The 23,678-nt window shown below is 37.7% G+C and overlaps 1 protein-coding gene across 1 annotated transcript in view; it reads left to right on the top strand.

The window, feature by feature from the left end:
- The window catches only part of NCKAP5 (NCK associated protein 5), a 355,478-nt gene that overhangs the window by 237,622 nt on the left and 94,178 nt on the right, over positions 1–23,678 (top strand). The window contains exon 7 of the mRNA XM_059476435.1: positions 2,016–2,165. Within this exon, the coding sequence (XP_059332418.1) occupies positions 2,016–2,165 (150 nt within the window). The remainder of the gene's footprint in view (positions 1–2,015; positions 2,166–23,678) is intronic.

The raw sequence follows: 23,678 nt of genomic DNA, 5'->3' as shown, positions 1-23,678 counted from the left end.
AGCAACTACTTTGGAACTATGTGAGCTGTACTTCAGCACTCAGAGCAGTATCATGAGGTAGTCAAATGCACATCAGAGTAAAACAGGATGTGTGTTCTGATTATGCCACTAGTGTGTAAAGTTCATCTAATTTTGTAATTAGAAGATGAATAGATTACTTTTTTTGTGGCTGGGATTTACTCTATGAGAAGCTGCATTACTCCACTTTCTGTAATGAAATGTCATAACCTGTGCTTTCTTCTACTTGTCCTTTGAAATTGCTGCCCTGAGTTTGTGCAGCAAAGGTGACCCTGTGCATATGTTTATGTTTTCTTACTATTGTTAGCCACATCTAATTCATGTCACATCCCATCCTAAAAATAATAGTTTGTATTTGAATTGCATCAGAGATATACCTTTGTCATTTCTTTCCCCTGAGTTCATTGAGGTGTTTTATCTCAATGCACTCCTTTGGGCAACTTGAAGCAAAAATGGTTTAATGGCTCTTATACAGATACTTGATTGTTGCATCAGTGAGTAGCAAGAACAAAAAAACAAAGCCCAAGTACAATATTTATGTTTCCTTTGTGATCAGGGTAGCAGTAATGTTGGAAACCTGATGGAATAGCTCTTTGACATCTGTGTTTTGGGACTCAGAATGAGATATTTGCTTCATGGTTTGTGTAAGGGTGTTTATTAATTAAGCCCATAGCATATAAAACTAATTCCTGATTAAAGTTTTAACATAGTAATAGTCAATTTCTAAGCTAGTTAATATTTTAAAAGACATTGTTGTGAATGTGATCCAGAATGCTGATTTTTAATTCAGCTACCTATGTGGGGTTTAGTAAAGACAATGCCTTGCTATTAACTCTCAAACAGTTGTATTTGCACATTATTCGAGCAGGATCAGTTCTTCATGAAGATGCACACTTCTGTGCTTAGACAGATTGCATGTTGTATAGTATTTATGGGGAAAGCATCTCAAATCTGGGGTAACTCAAAGATCATGAATGTCTGAGCTTTTGTACATAGTTATCAGAAAAGCACACAAAGACTAGATGCTCATTGAAGGAATTCTCCAGATTTATTCTGACACCCAGTATTTAATGTGGATTAACGTCACATTTTCCATTCTCAAGCTGCTCATGAGTTGTCAGACTGCATCTGCTGATGCAGGTAGAGAAGGTGGTTTACCTTTAGAGAAGGTAGAGCCAGTCCCTCCCGTGCTGTGCTCTGATGATGGGTCACTCTCAACATCTGTGGAGCTCTCTTTTTTCCCCTTATGCTTGCATTGTAATTTTGGGCAGTGTTTTACATTGCCTGCTTCTAGTCTTGGTGTTTCTTTCCCTGTCTCACTCTCTCTGTGGACAGAGAGCTTGGAGAGAAAATTATTGGAGATAGCAGGGTTCACTGTTCAATCCCATGACTTCTACGGAGCTCTGGTAAAACTCAGCAGCCTCTCAGCAGCTGGTACCAGCTCAGGCTGACTGACTGGAAATAGACTGGGGCACTACTGAAAGTTTTGTTGTCAGTCTCATTCTCTCCAGTTATATGCTAGAGCAGATCTTAAATCAGTATTCATTTGGTAGCAGCTTGATTCTCAGCCCATTATTTAATAATTCAATATTAGCTCTAGATGAAGAAAGGTGAAAGACATTAGGTGTGAACATATGTTACCTTTCCCTCAATAAACTGCTTTATCTCTCAGTGGCAAAAAGCTGCCGCTGAAAGCTGGTATGTTCAGTGTTCATTGCAACTTTTAAAGGAGAAAATGGAGGTTATTGAAGAAATGACAAGTTCTGAGTTTTAAAAATCTGAAGTGGAAGTAGCAGTTAAGATGTGCATACGCTTGCAGAATTGGCATAGCATGTGTCACAGAGCCTTCGTGACTCCACTTATTTAGCACTTTAATCATGTCACTAGCAACTTCCTCTGTCTTTTTTTCATTCATATACAAGGGAGGATTGGAGGTATTTGCATAGTTAACTTCATTTGCACCTGTGAGTAATGACATTTTTAAAAAATCATTGCAGGAAAAGCTGTCAGAAGACAGTAGGAGATGTAAAGAAGGCATGGAAAAAATTCACACACGGGCAGATGAAGATTCAAGAAGTGAAAGCAGCAGCACTGAGGAGGAAAAGGAAAAAACAAAATTGCTCTTGGAGCGTTTGAAAGCTCTGGAGGTAAGAAGCACAAGAGTTTCACACATAAAAGACCACCCTTCCCCCTGCCTCATTCAGTTATTGGCACTGAATCACCCTGTGGTATTAATCTAATCTTTCACAGTTCACCTGATTTCATGTTATGGGGTATTTTTTTCACAATTCATTTACCAAGGGTGAACAGGAAGCTTAGGACCACTAAAAGGATCCCTCTCTAATGCTGAGCATCACATACCTTTAAAAGGAATTTAATACATTATTTTAATTCCTTTGAGACCATTTAATAAGAAAAATTGCTTTTACTCGTTTTGTTTCAATTATTAATATTGCAAGACTAATATAGGTGGTTTAACAACTGTCATAAAACTAGTTTTGCTCCAGTGTAGTTTATTGCTCAGTTTTTAATTGCTGGACTGCTTGCTTGGGAGAGCTCAGGCCTTTTTACTGCCAGGCTGTGGAAAATCTATTTCCTTGTAGACCTCATGGAGAATTGCACACTCTACATTTTGAGTGCATTTCTGGAAAATTAGGATCTGCAAAATAGTGCAGCTTGTGGTAGCTTCTAACTAGAGGAGAAGTTTGAAAGTTTTCTAAGGCAGCCATGGAAATGGTGCAGGTAAAACTTTGACCACAATATACATGAAATTATTTTGTGCTCCTTGATAGAAACATGAATTTCAAGGTCTATGAAAAAATAAGACTGCATATTTAAATCTAATTTTTAACTACTACAAAGTGCATTTTTCACCTTTCTAGTGTTTTCTCCTTTCTCTTCTGTTCAAGCATTTATGCAGCATTTTAGGTATGGGTAACTGAATGCCTTAGAATGATCTGAGTGATATCTTGCCTGTGTAAGGTGTTGGTAGACAATAGATTTGTCACTATCCCTATACATTTTTGTTTAAGTGTGAAGGCCCTTTTACATGATAATTTTTGGGTTGTACTCTGATAGATTAAGGCTCTGGGTTTTTGTTATTGAGGACTTTTTTAAAAGTAAAATATAAATAGTTACAACCAGTCCTGTTTAGATCTAAATACAGGATCTGAAATCTCAAAGGTGTAGGCAGCTTCTTTCATTTTACTTCAAAGGCTTAGACTGTTTGTAAAATAAACACATGTAATATTAAATAACTCTAATTTTGCCCTGGGGATAAAAACCACATGCTACTAAAGTGGTTAAGACAGTAATAATCTAAAAATAGTGCACAGTTTAATAAGTGTTGCTTTATCTGTTGATGGAGAATGACTGTAGGTTCCTTGTGGTCTTTTATTTCCAAAACATGCATGATTTCTGTTTGCTTTGCCTCATTCTTAACCAGTCTGCATGACATTTGCAGTTCTTCATGTCCTCATTGGTAGGGAGGTGTTCAGCAATGTCACAGCCCTTATCAGTTGTGGCAAATTGATACAGAATGCAGCACTAAGGACAGGCAGGACCTGGTTGAGGAAGGGCAGGGAGACCTCTCCTCACTGGTGTCACTGCTGTGCAGTGCCTTGCTCAAAACCACATTGGAGAATGCCAGCGCTCCAGGGGTTAATCCACACATGGAGTGTAAGGAGCTATCAAAGCAGAAAGATGAGCTCAGGGCCAACATTAATTGTGATCCAATATAATCAAAACAAAGTGTTGTTAACTGTGTGTTGTTTAACATTATTTATCTTTGCTGTATTTTTCTCTTGAAGAATATAAATTGTAGTGTCAAAGACTGTAGGGTTTATTAATTAAGAGACTTTTTTAAAAGTTGTATGCAATTAGCTGCTCTAATTCTTTACTATTTTAAGACTAATTATTCTAAATATTTTATTAGTCTATCTAGAAAGGAACAAAAAATTACTGTTTGTTAGCTTTTTGTGCTGTGGGTGTCAGGATCTTTAATCTTACTTTACATTATTAGATGTTACAGAATTAATGAAATCAGAAGGGCTAATAAAGGGCTTACTAGAATTGGATCTCCATCTGTCCTCTCGAGTCTGAACACTGCCTATAAACAGAAGCTGTTAAAAGTAATAGTCAGAGTGTGTCACCTAATCCATTAATGCCTATTAATATAATTTTATTAATATAATTTCATCACTGGTAAGAAAGCTTTTGATGTCCCTTCTTATTTGTTTGTTTGTTCCTCAACTGTAGCACATGACAAGCTGGTCTGTTGGGGCATTGTAGAATTATTTCATCCTCTTCCTCCTCAGCTGTGTTCACTGGCCTGTGGCTTGGCACACATAATATAAATTTGCATTTATACACATGCATATAAATATATTTGACAGTGCACATCTAAGGAAAAGTGAAGTTTTTATTCTGTAGAAGTTTACATCCAGCAGGTATTTTTTGTTCTGGTTAATACCTTCTCTTGGCTGTTCACATAAAAAGTTGAGTAAATCTGAGCTAATTTTCCAGTGAATGAAGTACCAAAAGAGAAAGGCTCAGGGATAAATGGTAGCTATACATGCACAATATAACAGATTATTTAGTTTCTTTTGTTTGGAATGTCTGTATGGGAAAATAATTCCTGTTCCATACATAGAGCAAATTGTTTCTGCCCTTCCTGGGTTACTGACCTTGTAGATGTGAGGTACATGGTGGTTTCCTTCAGGAGTTTCTGTGGATGGGAAAAAACCTGTAGTCATCCTGGTCAGCTGCATCTGGAGCAGGAAATCTGAGAATAAGGAAAGGAGCAAGGCTTCATTTTCACAGGAAACTTTATTTAAATAGCTTCCATATCATGGGAGTTGTGTTTAAAATGTCTCCTTTTTTTGCTGTCAGTTGTATGGCCAAATAAATTTCAGTAATACCTTTTATGTTTTATTAACTGCTGCTTATCCTAGAAATTTTCTCACAGAACAGTACAAATCAGAATAATAAAGTATCTTTGTAGCCAGCCCAAGTGAAAGCTATCATATACTTTGATAAGAGTTATCTGCACATATTCTCCCATTGCTCCTTTTGCCTTTAATTTTTTTACATCCTTTATCATTTACAGCAAATTCTATTTCCACTTTACTGACTGATAAATACCATAAGTTTCTAATCAAATGGAACAGATGACAAATAAAAAATGGTTCACACCATCTTGTGTCCCATTTTACATAGTTGAAATTAATTGTGATTTCCTGGATATCAAAATTCCTTTATGCCTTCAGCATTTTTAGTTGGCTGCTCTTGAAATGCCATTTAATTTACTTCAGTAGTTATGATCAAATGCCTTCTAGCTCTTACAAAGAAAAAAACCCATTCTCTGATATCTTCTCTGTGTATCTGGAGTGCTGCAAAAAATGAAATATTAATGAAATATGGTTAATAACATATGAACTCCGTGGTGGAATTTCCTTTTTTAAATTCTGCTTTCATCACCAGAAGAATTGCATTTTTTTTTTTAATTGTAGCCAGAAATATACAAGAAGTATAATTTCTTCTGGACATGCATCAACCCCCATAGAGCAGTTCCAGATTTTTTCACCATTTTCAATTACAGTAAAATAAAATAATATTATATTTCCAAAGTCACATATATACAAGTTAGAGATTTTTCACAAAGCCTTAATTTGCTCTCCTGGGTATGTTAGGTGTTATATGGATTTTCCTTTCAAGATTGTCTACTATTTCTTTTTTCCAGCAAGAACAATTTGCACATTTACAGTCCACAGAGGGAAGCTTTAAGAATATTCTGTATTAGACAAACAGTGTCTGTAAAGGCTCTAAGAGTGTCCCAAAGCTTTGTTATCCAATATGGAGCCGTGGGTTCTCTGCCCCAGTTTAGCCTCAAATGACTGAAATACAAGCACCAAGCACCTGCATAATTGCAAGTGATTTAAACTGATCTACAGCATTAATGTCAGTCTTAATCTAAACATGTCTGTAAAAGCTATAGTTACTTTGATTTTAAAAATTTAATCAGTGATAAATACTGTGTCAGCTTTGAAGGCTTATTAAGGTCTGTCATTTGCACAGACATTTATGCAGGGAGGGTAATTCAGTATGAATTAGCTGTGTCTGACTCTGAAATGTTCCAGCTCTTTTGAATGTCCTTCTCTGCAAATGCAGCAGTGCAGCTTGCTTAGAAAGATTTGCTTTTGGCTGCTCATGAAGCGACTGGACAGAGCTAACACCTTGTTAAAACCACAGCATTTGCATTCAAAATTAAATAAACATGGGCAACAAAGAGGAGGTTCCCTGGTTTGCTAAGTGTCTGCTTCCCCAGCTGCAAGGGGCACGGCTTCTTTTGGCCTCAGAAATACTGACTGAGGGCTGCTCCCAACCTTGCATTTTTCAGCAAAGCACTGGGGTAGCATTGGATTGTAACCTTGGAGTTATTGAATGAAAAGCCTAATTCATGTGTGAAAATCTCATTGCTTGCGGGTGAGTGAGACTCAATGGAGGTTTCAGTAAACCAAGCTGCAGTGGAAGCAGTCATCAAACCACTCCAATTTTAATTAAAGAATTTTGCCCTCTTACCCTTTGCAGTTCATCACAGAAAGATGTGTTTTGTTTTAATAAATGGAGCTTTGGGAGAAAACTCACTCAGGATAATAAGCTAAGTGTTCAAATATATTAGAGGAGTCATTTCCCTTTTATCATCACCATTAAACAAATGAGGAAGTATGTCAAGTATTTCCGATATTATGTTTTTACTACTCTGCAGAGGAAGAAAGACATGATAGGAATGAACTATGAACTATAAAATAGAAATATGAGAAGGGTACATAATTCCTCTGGGTGGATGGAGAGGTTAACTTTGAATGGGATGCTGCTGGTTTTTACTTTGCTCATTATTTTCTCTTCTTTATTTTTATTTGAATTATTTTCCATGTACTGGAGGGTAAAATGGTAAGAAAACTAATAATTATTTTCTTTTCCATGGAAAGAAGCACACCATATGCAGAGGCAGAGAGCCTGAGTTTCTGAAAATATCTGTGAGACTTCTTGTTTATTGAAAGTCAGCTGATTCACTGGTGTATAGGAAATGTGAATCACTTGACTTAGATGCATAGAAAAATCCTGGAACTTTGGAATATTTTGTAGCAACATTCTAAAAATTTTGTAGCAACCTGTCTTGTTCCAGCCAATGTGTTTAATCTGATTCATCCAGAAGCTCTTCTTAGCCCAATGCCTTGGCCATCCACACAACTAGATCCATTATGCTGATTTGTCTCTGAAGACCAACCTACTTAATTCTAATTATTGGATGATTTTACTTTTAAATCTTTTCAGTAGGAGACTTCTTTAATTTGTTTTCTGAACTGTGCCTAAGAACTCTTTTGTTTTTTATGGCAAGGGATCAGACAATGAGACAGGGAAAGTCTTACACAGTGGTGAATCAGCACAGAATTGCATCACTGCTTTCAAAACCAGCCCAGTTTATTCCAGCTCTGTCCAGATAACAGTATTGGCAAGCTGTTTCAGCTTTCCAATAACTGAGGAAATTTTAAATTAAAACTGAACAGATACCATCCAGCTGAATGTTTTCTATAACCTGTTGATGCTTGAGCTCATCTGCTGTAGGTCCTCAGTGGCTCAGCTGGTCTTTGGGAAGCAAATTTCATGGCTGCTACCTGTTTCTCCTTGCCTTTGTGCCCTGGGCTGCTTTCCTCCTGCTGTCTGTCCTCCCCTGCTCTGGCTGAAGTCCTCAAAGTCTCATCCCAGCTTTTGTTTGTTCCCCTCCTGCCAGTTCACATCTCCCACCGTGGCTTTTCCAGCCATCCCACAGGGGTGTGAGGCTCCACAGCTGGCACAGAGTTATCTCTTGGGATGTTACTGGAAATAATATCCTCATATGGATAAGGATTAATAGAAACCTCTCCTGGGCAGACAGTTCAATTCAGTTAGAATGTGGTGAGTATTTAAGAGAAGAGGATGTATTTCCTGCAGACATGTAAAATATTTATCTTTCTATTTTTCTCTCTCCTTTTATTTTTTTTCCCCCTAAGCCAGTTGAAATTCATGGCAATTTCTCTTTTGGCATAGAAAAATCAAGATGATCTAGTAGGGATATGAATTTACAACAGGGGTGTTGAAAATAGTTCAGCCCACTGGATGTAAGAAGAGCAGTTCAGATTTTCTCAGTCATTGCTGTAACCATTTCCTGCCATCATTAGAGACAGATTTCTGATCCACTGTTCACCAAACAGCTCCATCTCCTGAAATGGGAGAGTGCCTGGATAAAAATTACTGTACATTAAACCATTGTCTCCATGGTGCAAGAGAAGGCCATGCTTATCTGCATTTTTCTGACTATTCAGTTCAGCAAAAGCTTAAAATATTTTCTAAAATCAAAGAAAATGTGGTGCCTCCTGAGAATTTCAGTCTGAGTTACAAACAGTATTGTTTTCTTTTCTGATTGAGTCTAAGGGAAAATAAAAGAATATGGAGTTGCATCTCCTATGACCAACCATGGCAGTGGTTCAGAAGTTGAATGTTTTGGGTCACAACATGCAGAGCTTCTGAGGGTTTAGCACATATTGAAAGGGTAAAAGCTTCCAGATCAGCTCTGTTTTTTACTCTGACATACCCACAAATCAGTAATATATTGAAATAAGCTAATTTAACCAAGTGCTCAATGGAGTATGCTTCAACTCTCATTTCTGTTCTGCTGTGTCTCAGAGCAGCATTTAATTGTTTTAAGCTTGTCTTCGTGTCATACCCCATCAACTACCTGTGCATTTTGCTGCATATCAGGATTTTTCTCCTTTAGCCTGCTGATGCAGTAAACAGGTTTTAATGAAAGTTACCTCCCAGCTTCAGTGCTCGTCCCACCCATCAGTGCATCCCAGTGAGGTACACGGCACGTGGGAAAGGAGTAACTTGTGCTGTTCCTGATTTCTTCCTTCTCAAGGCAGAATGATATAAAATGCTCTTTTCCAGGACAGTGAATCCAACATCTTGCAGGGGGGAGAAAATGCAAGATATGCATATGTCTTATATGCAATTTTTAAAATTTGCATATTTTAATAATTTAGTCAGGGTGCTGTTTAGACTATCCTGTAGTTCGTCTACAGTGGTGATTTTTTTTCCTAAGTTTTGATACATGCAGTTGTAGAAATTATAGGTATCCTGTAGAATCCTCAAGACAATATATTGAGATCTGGAAATTTTATTGAAAAAAAATGAGATCATAGATAAGCATGTAATGATCATTTTACCACAGCCAAATGAAATTACATTTATTTTCTGTAAAAAGCAGGTAATAAATTAATTTTTTTCTGGGATTTTCTGAGTTCCAGTCCAATGGCACTTTTCTTACAGCTGTGTACCACACAGAAAGCTCTGTGGTACTTAGCTGGCTGACATAACAGCAGTCTTTCAATAGTTCAGAGTATTGAGTGTGGCCACAAGAATAATGATTTGATGCCAGAAGGTCCGAGGAATAGATGCAGTCAGTGAAGAAAAGGTAAGTCACAGAAGTCAGGGAAAATCATCTCAGTTTTATTAAACCTGTCAGATTTTCTCTATTGTAATGAATGTTAACTGTATTCTGCACACAGTCCTTGTTAAGTTGCAGTGAAGGGATCTGCTATTTCTGTCTGCCTTTTATAATCTAATGATAGTTTTTCAGTACCCTTCTCTCCAAGTGTGGTGCCTTCTTGCAGATAATCAGCATTTACTGTAACTTCCCTTTTTCAGCAATCAGGCACGTGCTACAATTGAGAATCCACTCTCCCCGTGGAATGGAATGAGATTTTCCAGCACTGTGCTATAGATCTAGGTGCCTGTGTTTATCTCCACACATCCATCATTGCAGAGAGTGAGACTCAGTAATTTTTTTAAATACTTTCTCTGAGCTGTGCATGGGCCTGGCTCTCCACAAACCCTTTCTGTGAGCCTGCTCATTACTCACAGTGGCACTTGTTTCAGAGGAAAGCTTCTATGTGACAGCGATTTTTAGAATCACACCCTGTATTTTTAATTTACATACTAATGCATGCAATTTGGCTGACAGTAATGACAGTTCTACAGTTCATAAACTAAATAAATAGTTGTTAATTTCAAGCTAACATTATTTTTAAAATCCCAGTATTTTGGGGATGTTCTCCCCTGGCTGCACAAGAAATCTCAATTAATTTACCTCAGCTGTTTGAGCTGAATCCCTTACAACTCTTTACTTACAACATAGTAAAATAATTTATCTTTTAATTTCTCTTTACTATCCTTGAAAATTCTTGAACAGTATTGACATCTCATGGTGATTCACTTTTTCTTAATTTGATAGTGGTTTCTTTTTTGCTCATCTTGTAGAAATACGGCATTGGAGATTACAGAAGGGATTCTGGGCAGGTATATTTACACTCATACACTGGAATTAGGGGCACTGTGCTGAATTCTAGTCTGTAGGGGTTGGCTTCTGTGTTGGGAAATGCTTAACTACACATGTGAAATCTGTATGATTAACATATTCTTGAGATCCAATATTCACTGGCTTTATTATGCAGCTAATTTGATAGTCCACAGCAGAAAATACCCAAACGATTATTTTTAAGTCTGCTTAATCTGTCATGGTGACAAGCACAGATTTTAAGATTAGTTATAAACATATAGAGAGGATAGATAAATCAAATGTGGAATAGTCTGACATTGGTCCATTATGCATGAAAGTGATTTTTGCTGATGGTTCTGATTATCACTAAGTGTTAAATTTCAGTATAGAGTCAGATAAGCTGCACATGGAGCCTCATGTGTGTGGATGTGGATAGCTACATGCACATTTTAGTGTACATTGTCTGTTTCAGAAGCTATTAAATGTCAAGGAGAGTTTTGTTTATTTATAAACACAATCTTCTTTTTTCCTGGTTTGTTTTTGGTTTTTTATTATATTTTTTCACAAATAATAAAATATTATATCACTCCTCCCAGTTAAGTTGCCTTTCCCATATGGGGTCACATCCTCCCTTTTTTTTCAGCTTAGGCTGAGCACCATTCCTGTGCTTCCCACATGGCAAAACCAGGTCTGTGTCCCTGCTCTGCCCTTCAGGAATGTGCATTTCTCACCTGCCCACGTGGAAGGGAAGGTGATCCTCCCTCCCTGGCCCCTGGGCCCATGGTTCCTGTGCAGGTGGGGATGTGCTCACCGTGCCTGGCCGGGCTCCCCAGCTCCATCTGGGATCTACAGGCACATAATGCCATCTAGAGGGCACAGCCTCTTCCCTTCCCTCTGGAATACCTGGGATCCCTGCTGGCCTTCCTCCATCACCTGGTGACAGTGCTCTTCATCCTTGTGGTTCATGGTTTTTCTGTTCCTCTTCTGGGTATGTGTACTCAGACATGGCCAATACTTGGAAATTATTTAGAAGTGCTCAGCTGGTGATTACAGTTGTTTCCCTTTAATAAGCCTGCAGGTTACTTTCTTGTCTTCAGTCAAATGATCTGTTTCTCCAGAAAACCCTTTCTGATTTTGTGTTCTGGGTCTTAACGTTTAAGTTCTTAAGGAAAAAGTTATTTTAAATAGAGGAAGAAAGTAAGACTTGAATTTTTCATTCAGCATTTTATTAAACTCCAAGAAGTACTTACACAATGGCTACTTTGTTAGACAAAATCACAGAATCACAGAATCACAGAATTTTCAAGACTGGAAGAGACCTATAAGATCATCTAGTCCAGCCGATGTTCTAACTGTTCAGCTAGATCATGGCAGCAAGTGCCACATCCAGTCTTTTTTTAAATTCTTCAAGGGATGATGCCTCTACCACCTCACTGGGTAAATCCTCTGTAAAGTTATTGCAGCAACAATTTCAGATCAGCTGAGAAATGGGTGTGAGGGTCTCAGCACTATGTGAGACTGCTGTGTTTAAACAGGAGTTAAAGAATTTTCTTCTATTACATCTGTCCTGCTGCAAGACTTGGTTAACATTTCTCTTCGCAGTTAATGGTAATCTGGAAATGAGTGGAGGCTTCTCAGCATTGAGGTCACGGGGCTGAAACAGCTGAAGTTTCTCCTTAATTGCCTCCAATAGCTCCTCCTTTTTCATCTTTTGAACCTTACAATGAGTTTGCTCATTCAGACCTTAGATGTGTCAGAGAAAAGTCTCTTGCACCCTCCTTGGTAATTTCCTCCAGTCCTATTTGATGTCATTATACTTCAGCTGCTGTTACCAATAATGACCATTATAATATTCTTTTTATTAAGTAACAATGAGTGTGCTTTCTGTACTTAAGTCTGATCTGTATCTCATAAAAAGGATTTTGTAACACATTGTAGTGTCTCCCCAGTGCTGTGCAGAGATTACTGTTACACACATACATGCATAAATTTGATTCAATTAAGGTAGGAGGTGTGAAACAGAGAAAAAGGCTCCGTTGCAAGCTTTATAAACAGCATCTTCTTTTTATATAATGCCCTGCCATGCAAAGTAGTTCAGGTAGCAGAAGCAGTGTAATTGCATGGAACAGCTTTCATTTGAGCTAATTAACTCTTCCTGAGAGCCAGAGTATTGGCCCCAGTAGAACAATGCAGGAGCAGCCTGAGCCAGCTTTAGCAGATCTTTGCAGGGTTGACATAACTTCACTTTTAGGGAAAGTTTTCCTCTTGGCTCCTCTTGCTGTGGCACAATATAGGTTTTTTCCATTCCAGTGATGGTTGTCTTTTTACTCTTTTTCTCAAATATTTTGTCCTTTGTAGTGATCCCACGGTAACTATTCAAAATTTTACCCATTTAGATGAGTAAAAATAGGTATTAGTTCATTGTAAAAAAGAACTTTGCTAGTATTAGGCTAAACCAGTATTTTTCACAAAGACATTCAATAGAAATAAGAGATGAGAATTGCTTCTCCTTTTTGAGCAAGTGATTTGCCTCGCTGGTGACATCTGCCAGGCAGGAATATTTCCCAATTGCAGGCCAATCTGACAGAGCAGTAATGTGATCAGTTCTAGGTATATCTGACATTGCATAGTATTTCATACATTGATTTATTTTTGTTCTTTTCTCTGCATTTTCCCTTTAGGCCAATTGATTAATCACTGAACCTGCTCTTGAACAGGAGCTTGGAATAAGATAACAGCAACATTTCCTCATCTTTGATACTAATGTTATTTTATTTGGCTATCAAATTTAGACAAGTGAAGGTGGGTGCAGTTCCAGTGGCTGCACTTGAGCCGTGTTTAATTATGTGTGGTGTGAATTTGGCTCATTCTGCAGATCAGGGCTGCTGCTGCTGCTGCTGCTGGTGTGTTTTTCTCACCTGAGCTTCTTACTGGGGCACCCCTGAACGCCATCACCTTTGACATGAAGTGTGTGCCATATGAAACTGCCATTTTCAGACAAAATTTGGTTTTTTTAAGGACTTTTGGTTTGCCACATCCTTTAAAAGTTGTGGTCTAAGGCATTTCTTGGACCTCCCAGAATGTACTTTGCCAACAAATGCAAGTACAAAGAACAAAATCTGAGACAACTTTTATATGCTGAAGTGCAAGGTTAAGTTAATAATTGAGAAAGAGTTTAATATAACACAGTGGCACTTAATAATATATAATTACAATGGAATTTGATTCCATGCAGCTGGCTTGAATGTATATATTTCTGTACACATTTTTTGTTTTCTGTTTTCATAATGTACAAAGCTATAAAAATATCCAAGTAGAAAAACTGTGCTCTGGCACATCTCCCTTGTGTGCAGGAAAAAGTTCCCAACAGGCTTCTCTTTTATTTTGATATTTTGGGCTACATTTTTGTCCTAGCAGTCAAATTCCTTAGGGCTTCCCTATTAATATTGGAAGATATCCTGTTATAATTGTGTGTGCCTTGGGAGTGGTGTAACAGAAGCAGATGCACAGACTTGTGCTGTGTATGTTTTGGGGAGTCACTCAGCAGCAGCAGCTGCAGTTCCTGTTCCCATTTCCTGTAAGAGAAACCCATCCATTGGATCCAAGGCCACACCATGGTGTGAGCTGTAGCCTGGTCAGTGTGAGGATCAGAAAAATCATGGAGATGAGGACACCCACAGCTCATCCAAATATCTGATGTGAGGACACTCACAGCTCATCAACAAATATCTGATGTTGAATAAATATCTAAGGCTCTCCATCCTTATACAAGCCAGAAAGCCAGTGTGGATGGGCCTGATGTCAGCCAGCTCAGTAGGAGACTTTTCCTATAAACTAGTTAGGGTCACAATCTGGTGCTATCACATCACAAAATTTCCAAGAAGTCCTTGTCCCATCTTCTCTAAGTGAGCATAGTCTGCATAGGGCAGAAGAAAAACCCAAACCAATAAATAATAAAAACCCTGCACTCTGCTGAATCTTTTAAAAGACAGAATTTGAGACCTGAGCTGTTGTTCTTCCGGGCCCAATACCGCTACTCTTCAAATCCACTTTAAAAGATTAAAAATGAAATTAATCAGAACCTTCAATTTAACAAATGTCAGTGCAGAAGCCGCATGTTGCTGTGTGGGGCAAGGGCCATTGCCCAGTTCTTGCTGTGTGCCTGTAAGAACAAAAGAGAAAAACGTTCAGAACTCTCAGGAGAAACAGGGTGATGTTTGCAAATAGAGTTTCATTTCAGCTAGCAAGAAATGAGCAGTAATTTTGTGATTCAGTTATTAGGAGCTGGCCAGTGGCTACAAAACAATTGCTGCAGGTTTTGTGGCATTTGCTGCTCTCCACAGCACAGCACCAAAGCCTGTCCTGCCCCACTTGGCTCCACAGCTCCTTAGCTGGGAGGGACAGGAATAACTGGAGCCATCAAGAGAAGTTCATTCTGAAATACCTGGGGAGGTTGACTTATGGGTGTGATGGAGAGAGGGGAATTGCAGGAACATTGCCTTCAGGAACAACTCAGTGCTCCCATGTAGTTAAAACAGAAAAACTTGTTATAAATTTATGTGGGGAGCTGTGAAACTGGCGACATTAATAGCTTATTGTGGTGGAGAGCTTTTCACTTGAAGTTTTTAAAGGAACAAAGTAAAATGATTCAGCATAGGAGGAGGAAAGGAATATATTTTATTATGTTTAAAAATACTTTGTGGCAGTATCAGTTACATCATCACATAATTTTTATATATATTGCATAGTACAACAAAGAAAAGCCATTATTTTTCTCGGAATTCAAATTAAAAGAAGCTCAAGGGATATTTTTTAAAATGGAAAACCAATTGTGTATTTTATTTTATTTTTTCCATTTCAGAAAAACTCATACATGTTTCTTTGGAAAAAGAAAAAAAAATTAAAAATATTTTCTCACTTGCATAGCAGAGAACTGTTATGAATTTCCCATCACTCAACCAGTGAATGTGACATTCAAGCAAATGGAAGCAGTGTTTTCCAGACTGTCAGTTTAAATAATTTTATTTTATAATTTCATGATGTTTGAACTAAATGAAGGAACTTAGGATAAATAATTAGGAAAAAATATTTCTTGATAAATATTCAACATTCGCTTTCTCTGAAGTCAGAGCAAAACATCTGTTGTTTTACCTTCCAGTGAGATACAAAATAATTGGGTGTGGGATACATTTGTCTTGTAGGTTATGCATTAAATGAGGGGACAAAAAGCAGGGAGGCAGTAAAGTCTGAATATTTTGTTTCTATCATCAGCTCCCATGAGCAAACTCAGTTGTAATTTCCTTGGGGGAGTGGAATGAGTGAGTGGGGAGGAGGTTGGTGTTGCTGTCCCTTGAAGATGGTGCCAAATTGAGCTCCAGATTTTTACTGTTTACCATAATTTAATAGCAGCCCTTCAGTTCAGGTGCATTGAGCAGCCTGGAAGCACCAGTTCAGGCATTAAAGCAATTTTTTTTTGCACTGACCTGTGAAATTATATTTTATTTTCAGTCCAATGTTATTAGAAAAAAAAAAAACATAGAAAAGCTACTTTAGAGGAGAAGAGCTGCTCTTGATAGATAGAATTTCTAGAAATTAAAAAAAAAATCCTGAATATACTTTATGTAATCCTTGTCTTGCTGATACTTAATTTCAAGGTTTTCTACCTGTGAAGGCAGTTTGTCCCCTGGTCTTTTTTGTTTTCATATCCACTTCCAAGTGCCAAGAATGAGCAGTACTATTTCCATATTTTCTCTGAATGTCTCAGAGACAAGAGGAGGAAAAGAAGTGTTTCTGCTGGGATGAAGTGGCCCAAACATTAATTTTCATACACAGATCCAAAATGCCCTATTCTTTTCAACCTCCCCATTAGATGAACCTTGAAGCTTTGTGTGCTACTCAGGTGTGGATAATGAAATCACAGCAAGTACAAAACTGTCACAGTGTCAGTGAGCTCATGGTCGAAATTGCCCAGCTTTGAAGGATAACTCATTTACAGTACATTCTGGAGTGCTCTCTCTTTTTGCTTGAAAAACTGTCTTAAAATACATTAATTTTCTTCAAGATCTGAAAGGTTTTTTTAAAAAATGAAAAATAAAAACTACCTTTTGAATACTTTTTTATAAGTTGTTGCCATATGTATAATTTCAGAAGGATTGAAACCCAAAATTTAGCTATTGGTTTCAGTGTCACTCCTAAATTTGATAAGTCTTCTCCAAAATGTTTCCTTGCAGAGCAAATCAAATATTTTCTTTGAAAATGACTGCACCGACAGTTTTTTATTGAGCTTCAGCACTGGGTTAACAGGTAGTCAATGATTTTCAACTAATCTTTAATAATTTCAAAAAATTACTATTCCAAAGAGTCAGAATTTTTCTTGACAAGAAACATGCAAATGCAACTGACCAAATCTGATATGATTGGCTCCTATAAGAGTTTTTGATGCAAAGATATTTAGGTATGTATCACATACAAGTTGATATTAAACACAAAATGCCATTTTGGGTTAATCAAGTCCTCACCACTTCCCTTTATCTGTCTGTGTTAATTGTAAGAATTTTAGTTTGAGTTAGAATTTCAGGATCTCAGACTTTTTTTCATGGACCAGGGATTTTTATTTCTTTGATAGAAGAAGTAACTGCCTGTGAATATTACATGGGGAAGCACAGTAAGTCTGTCAGAGTGAAATGCACTCAGTTCTTAAGGAGAGCAATTCCAAAAGGGAACAAATCACTTAAAACAAGAAGGAAAAAGAAGGGAATGGGAATCTTGGTGGGGCTTTTGGGTCTCCATGCTTGTACTTCTATGCTTTATCAAGTGCACATGTGTTATATAGACCATGTCTTCAGGAAATACAGTTGTGTGCTGGCCATCTCTGCTTCTTCAGATCTCTTTTACTCCTCATGCTCAAAAAATGTTTCATATGGGATCATTTGGAAGAATTTTTTTGGGGGAAAAAAAGGCATCCTTCATTATTTTAACCCATTTGCACAAAGGCCTGTATTGATAGTGCTTTGCCAGTGGAAATGTTGACAGTCTATTATTATCTCTGTAAATACTGGTAGAATTTGCTGTTTTCTACCATTTGCATGCAGGTAAACATACAACTCTATTATTGATATATCTGTTAGCAGTAGCCTAGGTGATTATTTGCCTGAAGATAAGCCTGTGCTTATAATGCAGTCTGGTTTGCTAGATCTATTCCCAACCTTCTTAAAATGTCAACTCCAAACATTTCTGGGGTGTCAGAAGGGAAAATGTTGTGGGTTTTTAAAGCTTGTCATTCTTAGTTACTTTAGAGTTAACCAAAAGGATAAAAAGACAAATATTGCCATTCTTGAACCAGTTTAAAATGTTCAGCCCCAGATTCTGGGGAAAAAAAAAAAAAAGAAAGAAAAAATAAAGAAAACCAAAAAAGCAAAAACCAGGTATTTCACAGAGGAATTCCCAGGAATATGAGTTTTGCTTTAGTCATTTTTAGAACACATTCTCACCAGCGGTGTATGAATTTCATTTGGTTCTGGTTTGTTGGATTTGAATCCTGAAGTTTGTGCATTTTTCCAATATAGGTAAATTTGGAGGAATAAATTCCAGTTGCACTCCTGTCTCCAAAGGGAGGCTTCCTCATTTAGGCTGGACACCCATTGTTTCATCTGGTGAGAGCTGGGAAATGCTCAGCAGACAGGAAAAGCTTTCTGTGGTTATGAGCCCCATCCAGGACTGTGGGTGGGAGTCTCTCCCTGCAAACTGCTAAAAATCTGAATAAATGAGCAAGTTCTGTGTTCTGATCTTTGACAGCGTGAAATCAACACAAATTTAAAAACTGTTACATAATTTCTGCTGTAAGTTCATGTTTAAATACATGAATCTGCTCATCAATAATTGGTGAGGCATCATAGGAGGCTGCACAGGCCTTGGACTGCTTTTTGTTCACAACATTTAAACCCAAGAGGTTTCTGTAACCTTAAGTGGTTCTTTTCCTGATGTTGAATAAATAGATTTTGATTTCTAGCATACATTAGAAGGTTGCACTGCTTTCTGTGAGTCTACAAACCCATGGGTAGCACAGCTATAGCAGAGCATGTCCTGGGAGATGCACTGCTTTTGAGATGTAATGTAGTCTTGTAACAGTAAAAAATTTTTAAAAACCATTGTTGAAGTTGTGAATTGCAACACCCCACCAGTGCTACCCTGTAAGGGCCTTTTTATAGACAGAATTATAATTGACACTTGTATTGTTCTGTGTTTTATTATTTAACATCACATATGTATTACTTCCATGCCATGTTTTAAGTGAATGGGGATTAAGCACTGGCTGAATATTTCAGATAAAATATGTCAAATGTTTTAAGTGGGGTTTAATATAACAGGCCATTAAAAAATAAAACAGAAAATGATGCTGCTGAGAAGGCTAAGTGTTTTGAAGCAAGGGTGAGAAGCTTGGCTGTCATCATATCACTGACTTGTTCTTTTTGGTGTTTCACTTTTTTGCTCCCATCTGCATGATCCAGAAGAAATAGTTAAGGCTGGGACATTTAAATAAAAAAGCACTTTATTTAAGTATTTTTCCACCAAATTCACTGATTATTTCATCAGCAGGTAACACTCCCCAGTGTCAGTGTCCTGAGGATGCAGGGCGAGGGAGCAGAGCTGCTCAGCAGGGAGATGCTCCATGGCTGCCCAGGCTTTCATCTCTTGTGGAAAAAGTGTAAAGGACAAGGTGGAACAATCCAAATGTTGACAGGTGGCCTTGAGGTGCAGTTCTCATCTTACTCCCAGCAAAGAGTAAAATGAGCTGTCTTTACTAATATAAAAGGCACTGGAAGGTGGCCAGTGGAAATGCTGTTATAGTGCTAGAATTCAATTAAGGCTTTTGTTGCTACAATTACATTGATTTAAAAGCAAAAATGTAATTTTCAGCTCTTCTGACCAGCATAAGTATGGTGTTAAACTTTTCTCTGACAATTTGTAGGATTAGTCTTTCAAAGGATAAACCCTCTGCATAGCAGGGACAGAAAAATGCAAAAAGTTCTGTGACCAAAGACACAGAGGTGGTTCAGGTGGTAAACTCCCCCTAGAACAGCAGCTTACCAAAAATCTCCAAGGACCTAAGGAAAAAATGCAACAGCATCACTTCTTACTTTGCCAACAACAGGGTTTGACCCCTCGTGTGCTGTAGGAAGCTGTGACCACAGAAGTATCCAAAATCAGAGGCTGAAAGCAGGAAAAAATTGCTGAGTGCATTTGAAGTGCTTGGACAGCTCTTAATACACTGCAGTGGGCATGACAAATGAATGTCTGTGTAAATCAATAAAGCTTTCTATAAATGGACAAATGGTTTAGTGTGAATAACAAAGGAGTGCACATGGTAACTGTGGGGTAGCATTCTGCCAGGGATTTTAAAGTTCACTGTCATAACTTTGTTCCCCTTGACCTTTATTGATGATACCTTCAGAGCATGCTGAGCTGCTAACTAGATGTGCAACCTTTAGACCTTCATCTCCTGCCCATGACTGGGTGATCTTTAAAGGTCCTTTCTGATCCAAACCAGCCTGTGGTTCTGTGATCTCCTCTACCCTTAGTGCAAAATCCATCCCACTCCCTGCTTTCTTCTTTCTTCCCCCTCACATCCTTTTGTTTTGTTTCAATTCTGAGACAAAGGTTGAGTAAGAAAAACTATCTTGTACATAATTCTCTTTTAGTCATGCTTCTCTTTTATTTGTGCATCCTAGTACAAAATTCAATTAATTTTAATACTTAATTAATAGATTTAATTAATTTCATTGTCATTGTAAAAATGCAGAGGATTGTCTGTTGAAGCATCAGGTGTGTAGCCTTTTATTAACTTTGAAACTGTGCAAATAGCTGCCCCACAGGAGAAAATATCTATGGGAGAGAGAGAATTTAGCTGACTCAAAAAAGTTTTATCATTACCAGGGCTATGTTTTTTTGTCCTGAGGAAGGAATTCAAATCAATTGACAAAGTCTCTCATAATGACTGCATGTTAGCAGTGGTATCAATTCAAGGCAGCCTGTTTTGTTAAAGTAGTGTGAAGTTTTACCTTTCAAACTCCACCTCACAATTCAGAACCATGTTGTCTCTAATTCAGGAAGTTGAAGGTGGCTTAACATAATCCAAGTCAGCTTTAAATTTTCCAGTGTTGGAAGACACTCTAGTGCAAAATACTTTCAAAATCAGAATGGAGAGGGACATCAATTTTGACATTTTAGGATTCTTGAGTCTGTAATGACCCAAAAGCAGCAGGTACTGATACTGATGTTGCATTTAGAGGTAAGTTGTGCCACAGTTAATTCTGGCTGTCTGAATGCTGCTGTACTTTGTGAGCTGTCCCCCAAAAACCAATGTGTGTGCCTGAGGTGGTGGTGGCAGGCACTGAGTGCTCCATCTTTGTTGGGCTACATCACTTTTTGTGTTAGCAAGGCTGAGGGACAGAGAATGATTGCTCATTTCTATGTGTGACATAAAATATACATAAATTCCTAGAGGACAGCCATGTCTGAGCTAGGAATCACTGCAGAAATCAGAGGCTATCTCAGAAAGTGCTGCTCTCAGGACTCTCAGCTGCTTTTTCTCTGCAAGTTCAGCTTTCCCTTCACAGTCCCTGCCAGGTCAGGGGTGGGATTAGAGCTGGGGTCAGAACTGTCCCTGCCCCAGGTGCCTGCAAGGGTGCAAAAGATTCCCAGCTGTGAGAATACAGAGAGATCCTTCCTGCATCTTTGCCTTCTCCAAGTGTGGCCTGAAAATAAAAATGGAAATTTAACAGCAGTTTCCTTCAAGGAGATGTGCTCTGCTTAATTGGCAAAGGATGCCCAGAATATACAACACGAGAGGAAGGCAAAAATTGAGCAGCCTTACAATAACATCAAAACCCAGTGATTTCTGTTAAATAAATGAAGGTTTGGATTAGGAGGCAGGGCTTTGAGACTGTAAGTGCTGTTACAAATTTTCCAAATGAACACTTTCGGGGGAATGAGGATTATTATCAAGTATTTGGTTGCACTGTAGAGTGATTTAATATATCAAGTACTGGTTTTCTCACATTGTGGGAACTGGCACAGATTGTAAAGCAAAGTCAGTCAAGTGTTCCTTTCTAGTCTAGTCCTTATTACAAAAATGCCAAATAAATAAGCATGATTTCCTTGGCAATCAAGAAGTACAAAAGCCAAGCTAACATTGACTGCCTTACATCCTTTCACTGCAATTTTAAAACCAGTGGTGTGAGAGCAGGTTTTATTATACAGATGTTTCCACTGTGGATTGATAAGAGCTGAAATGTAGCATTTATTTATAATGCTGTCAGGTTTAGATTTCCTAATTTTGGTAGCCTGTTTATAATGGAATAGCTTGCTGAAATCAGAGGTTCAGTGCACAGATCCAGGAAGATTTAACATTGCATTTTACAGCATTCCAAAGCATGGAGTAAGAGAAGTATGGGGAGCTCTCTGAATATTTCATATAGTACAAGGGTGTGCTGTAGTTTTTTCACAGATTTCTGTGTGTAAGCAGTTTGCCCAAACTATTTTAGGATAAAATCATACAATGTATTTTTATATTAATAAAAATGAAAATTAGAAATAAAATCCATAAATATATCAATATGTGTGAGGGGAAGTCTGTGCAGACTGATCCTTTAGTGATTGCTTCAAAACAGTAAGAATTTATTTTGGGTGGCAATTTAGGGGGATATTCATAGAGAAAATGTCTGAAAATCTTCAACTCAGGAATATTTTTATGCAACAAACATCTCTTTATTTTATCAATCAATCTGCAAGACTATGTCTGTAAAAGCAAACTATGTCCTCTTCAGTCTGGAGGACTATTTACCCTCCAGCTTCTGATTTTTTACTGCTGCTTTTTCAGCTTCTTCTTCTACTTTGCTCCTTCTGCATCTGCCACTTTTTGCTGCCTCATCTCACAGTGCTCTCTGCAGGATCACCCATAGACTTTTTATAGCCTTATGTTGAACCCATCCATAGGTGACATTGTGAAAATATGATGCAGAGCATTTTACCACCTTTGCTGGCTTTAATTGTACCCTGGAGATAAAGCACAGATTCTCTACACTTGCTTATTTAGACTTTTAAATAAGTAAACTCTATATGCCCTTGTTTCTTACCACACCTACACTCTTCAATCTCTTTCAAGATACTGGCTAATAGTGTACATTTGCTTTTGCTTCCTAGCCTTGCTTTTATGATTCAGCTGAATTTGAAATTTTTATTAATGAATCAATTTAATAGACTTTGGGATTCTTATTTTGTTGATTCATTGACTTTTTTAACAAAGAAGAGGCAACTGTGCATCTTTCACAGCCTTTCCATACAGCACATCAGATTAATTTTCCTCTAAAACTGCAAATGTTAACTGTATTTATCACTGTTGTTTTGTGTAACCACAATTCCACTGAAGCAGCACTTGTTTAAGTTTTATAGAAGGTTAAAGTAATGCAAGTACTGTAAATTGCATAATAGTTGTAATTATAGGAAGGTATTGATTTTGGTGCTATGGTTATGTGATGGGAAGTTATGCATGGGAGGCAGAGAGATTTCTAGAGTCAGTTTTCACTCATAGATTTTTATATATTTTGTTTTAGTTTCTCAGTCCTTAGGAGAAGACTAGTAGAAACTTGCTCTGATGAAACTGCATCACACTTTAGAGATTTTCCTCTTCCCATACTGTAAGAATTCTTAAAGTCAAATAGATATATAGAGAAAAATCCCTTAATTTACTGTGACTTACTTACCAGATTGTGCTATTTTTAAGTTTTCACTATGCAAAGAGCATAGTGAAAACTAAAGACAGATGAAAGACTCTATTGCACAGGAATTTTTATCATATTTAAAGTTACATATGTGGGAGAAAAAAAGTCTGACTTCAAGACTATATTTAGATGCAGCAAAATACCTTGAAATAATCAAATTTTTTGTAAGTAAAGCCTATTACATTTATCAGGGTCAGTTATAGGATGTAATAATTCACCAATTAGCTGTAGAATGACCTGTGCATGTGGGGTTCCCCACTGCAGAGCCAGGCTTGAGAGGGGCTGCCACAGCTCAAGGTTTACATGATCTTGGCTTTTGTTTCCCTGTGATAGTGGCTGCCTCTGTTTGTGTCCAAGTGGTTCTTAAGTAAAAAGTTCCCTCTAAACTGCAAAGGGAGAGAAGAAGATATGCCAATATCTTTTATGGTGTTTCATTACCAACTCTATTGCACCTGACAAGGTGAGATGGTGGACATACATGGAATATCTGCTATGATATTGTTCTA

Source organism: Ammospiza nelsoni, chromosome 7, assembly GCF_027579445.1.
Source record: "Ammospiza nelsoni isolate bAmmNel1 chromosome 7, bAmmNel1.pri, whole genome shotgun sequence".
Classification (NCBI taxonomy): Eukaryota; Metazoa; Chordata; class Aves; order Passeriformes; family Passerellidae; genus Ammospiza; species Ammospiza nelsoni.
Note: the sequence above shows the minus strand (reverse complement) of the source record. Positions and strands in the feature narration are given on the sequence as shown.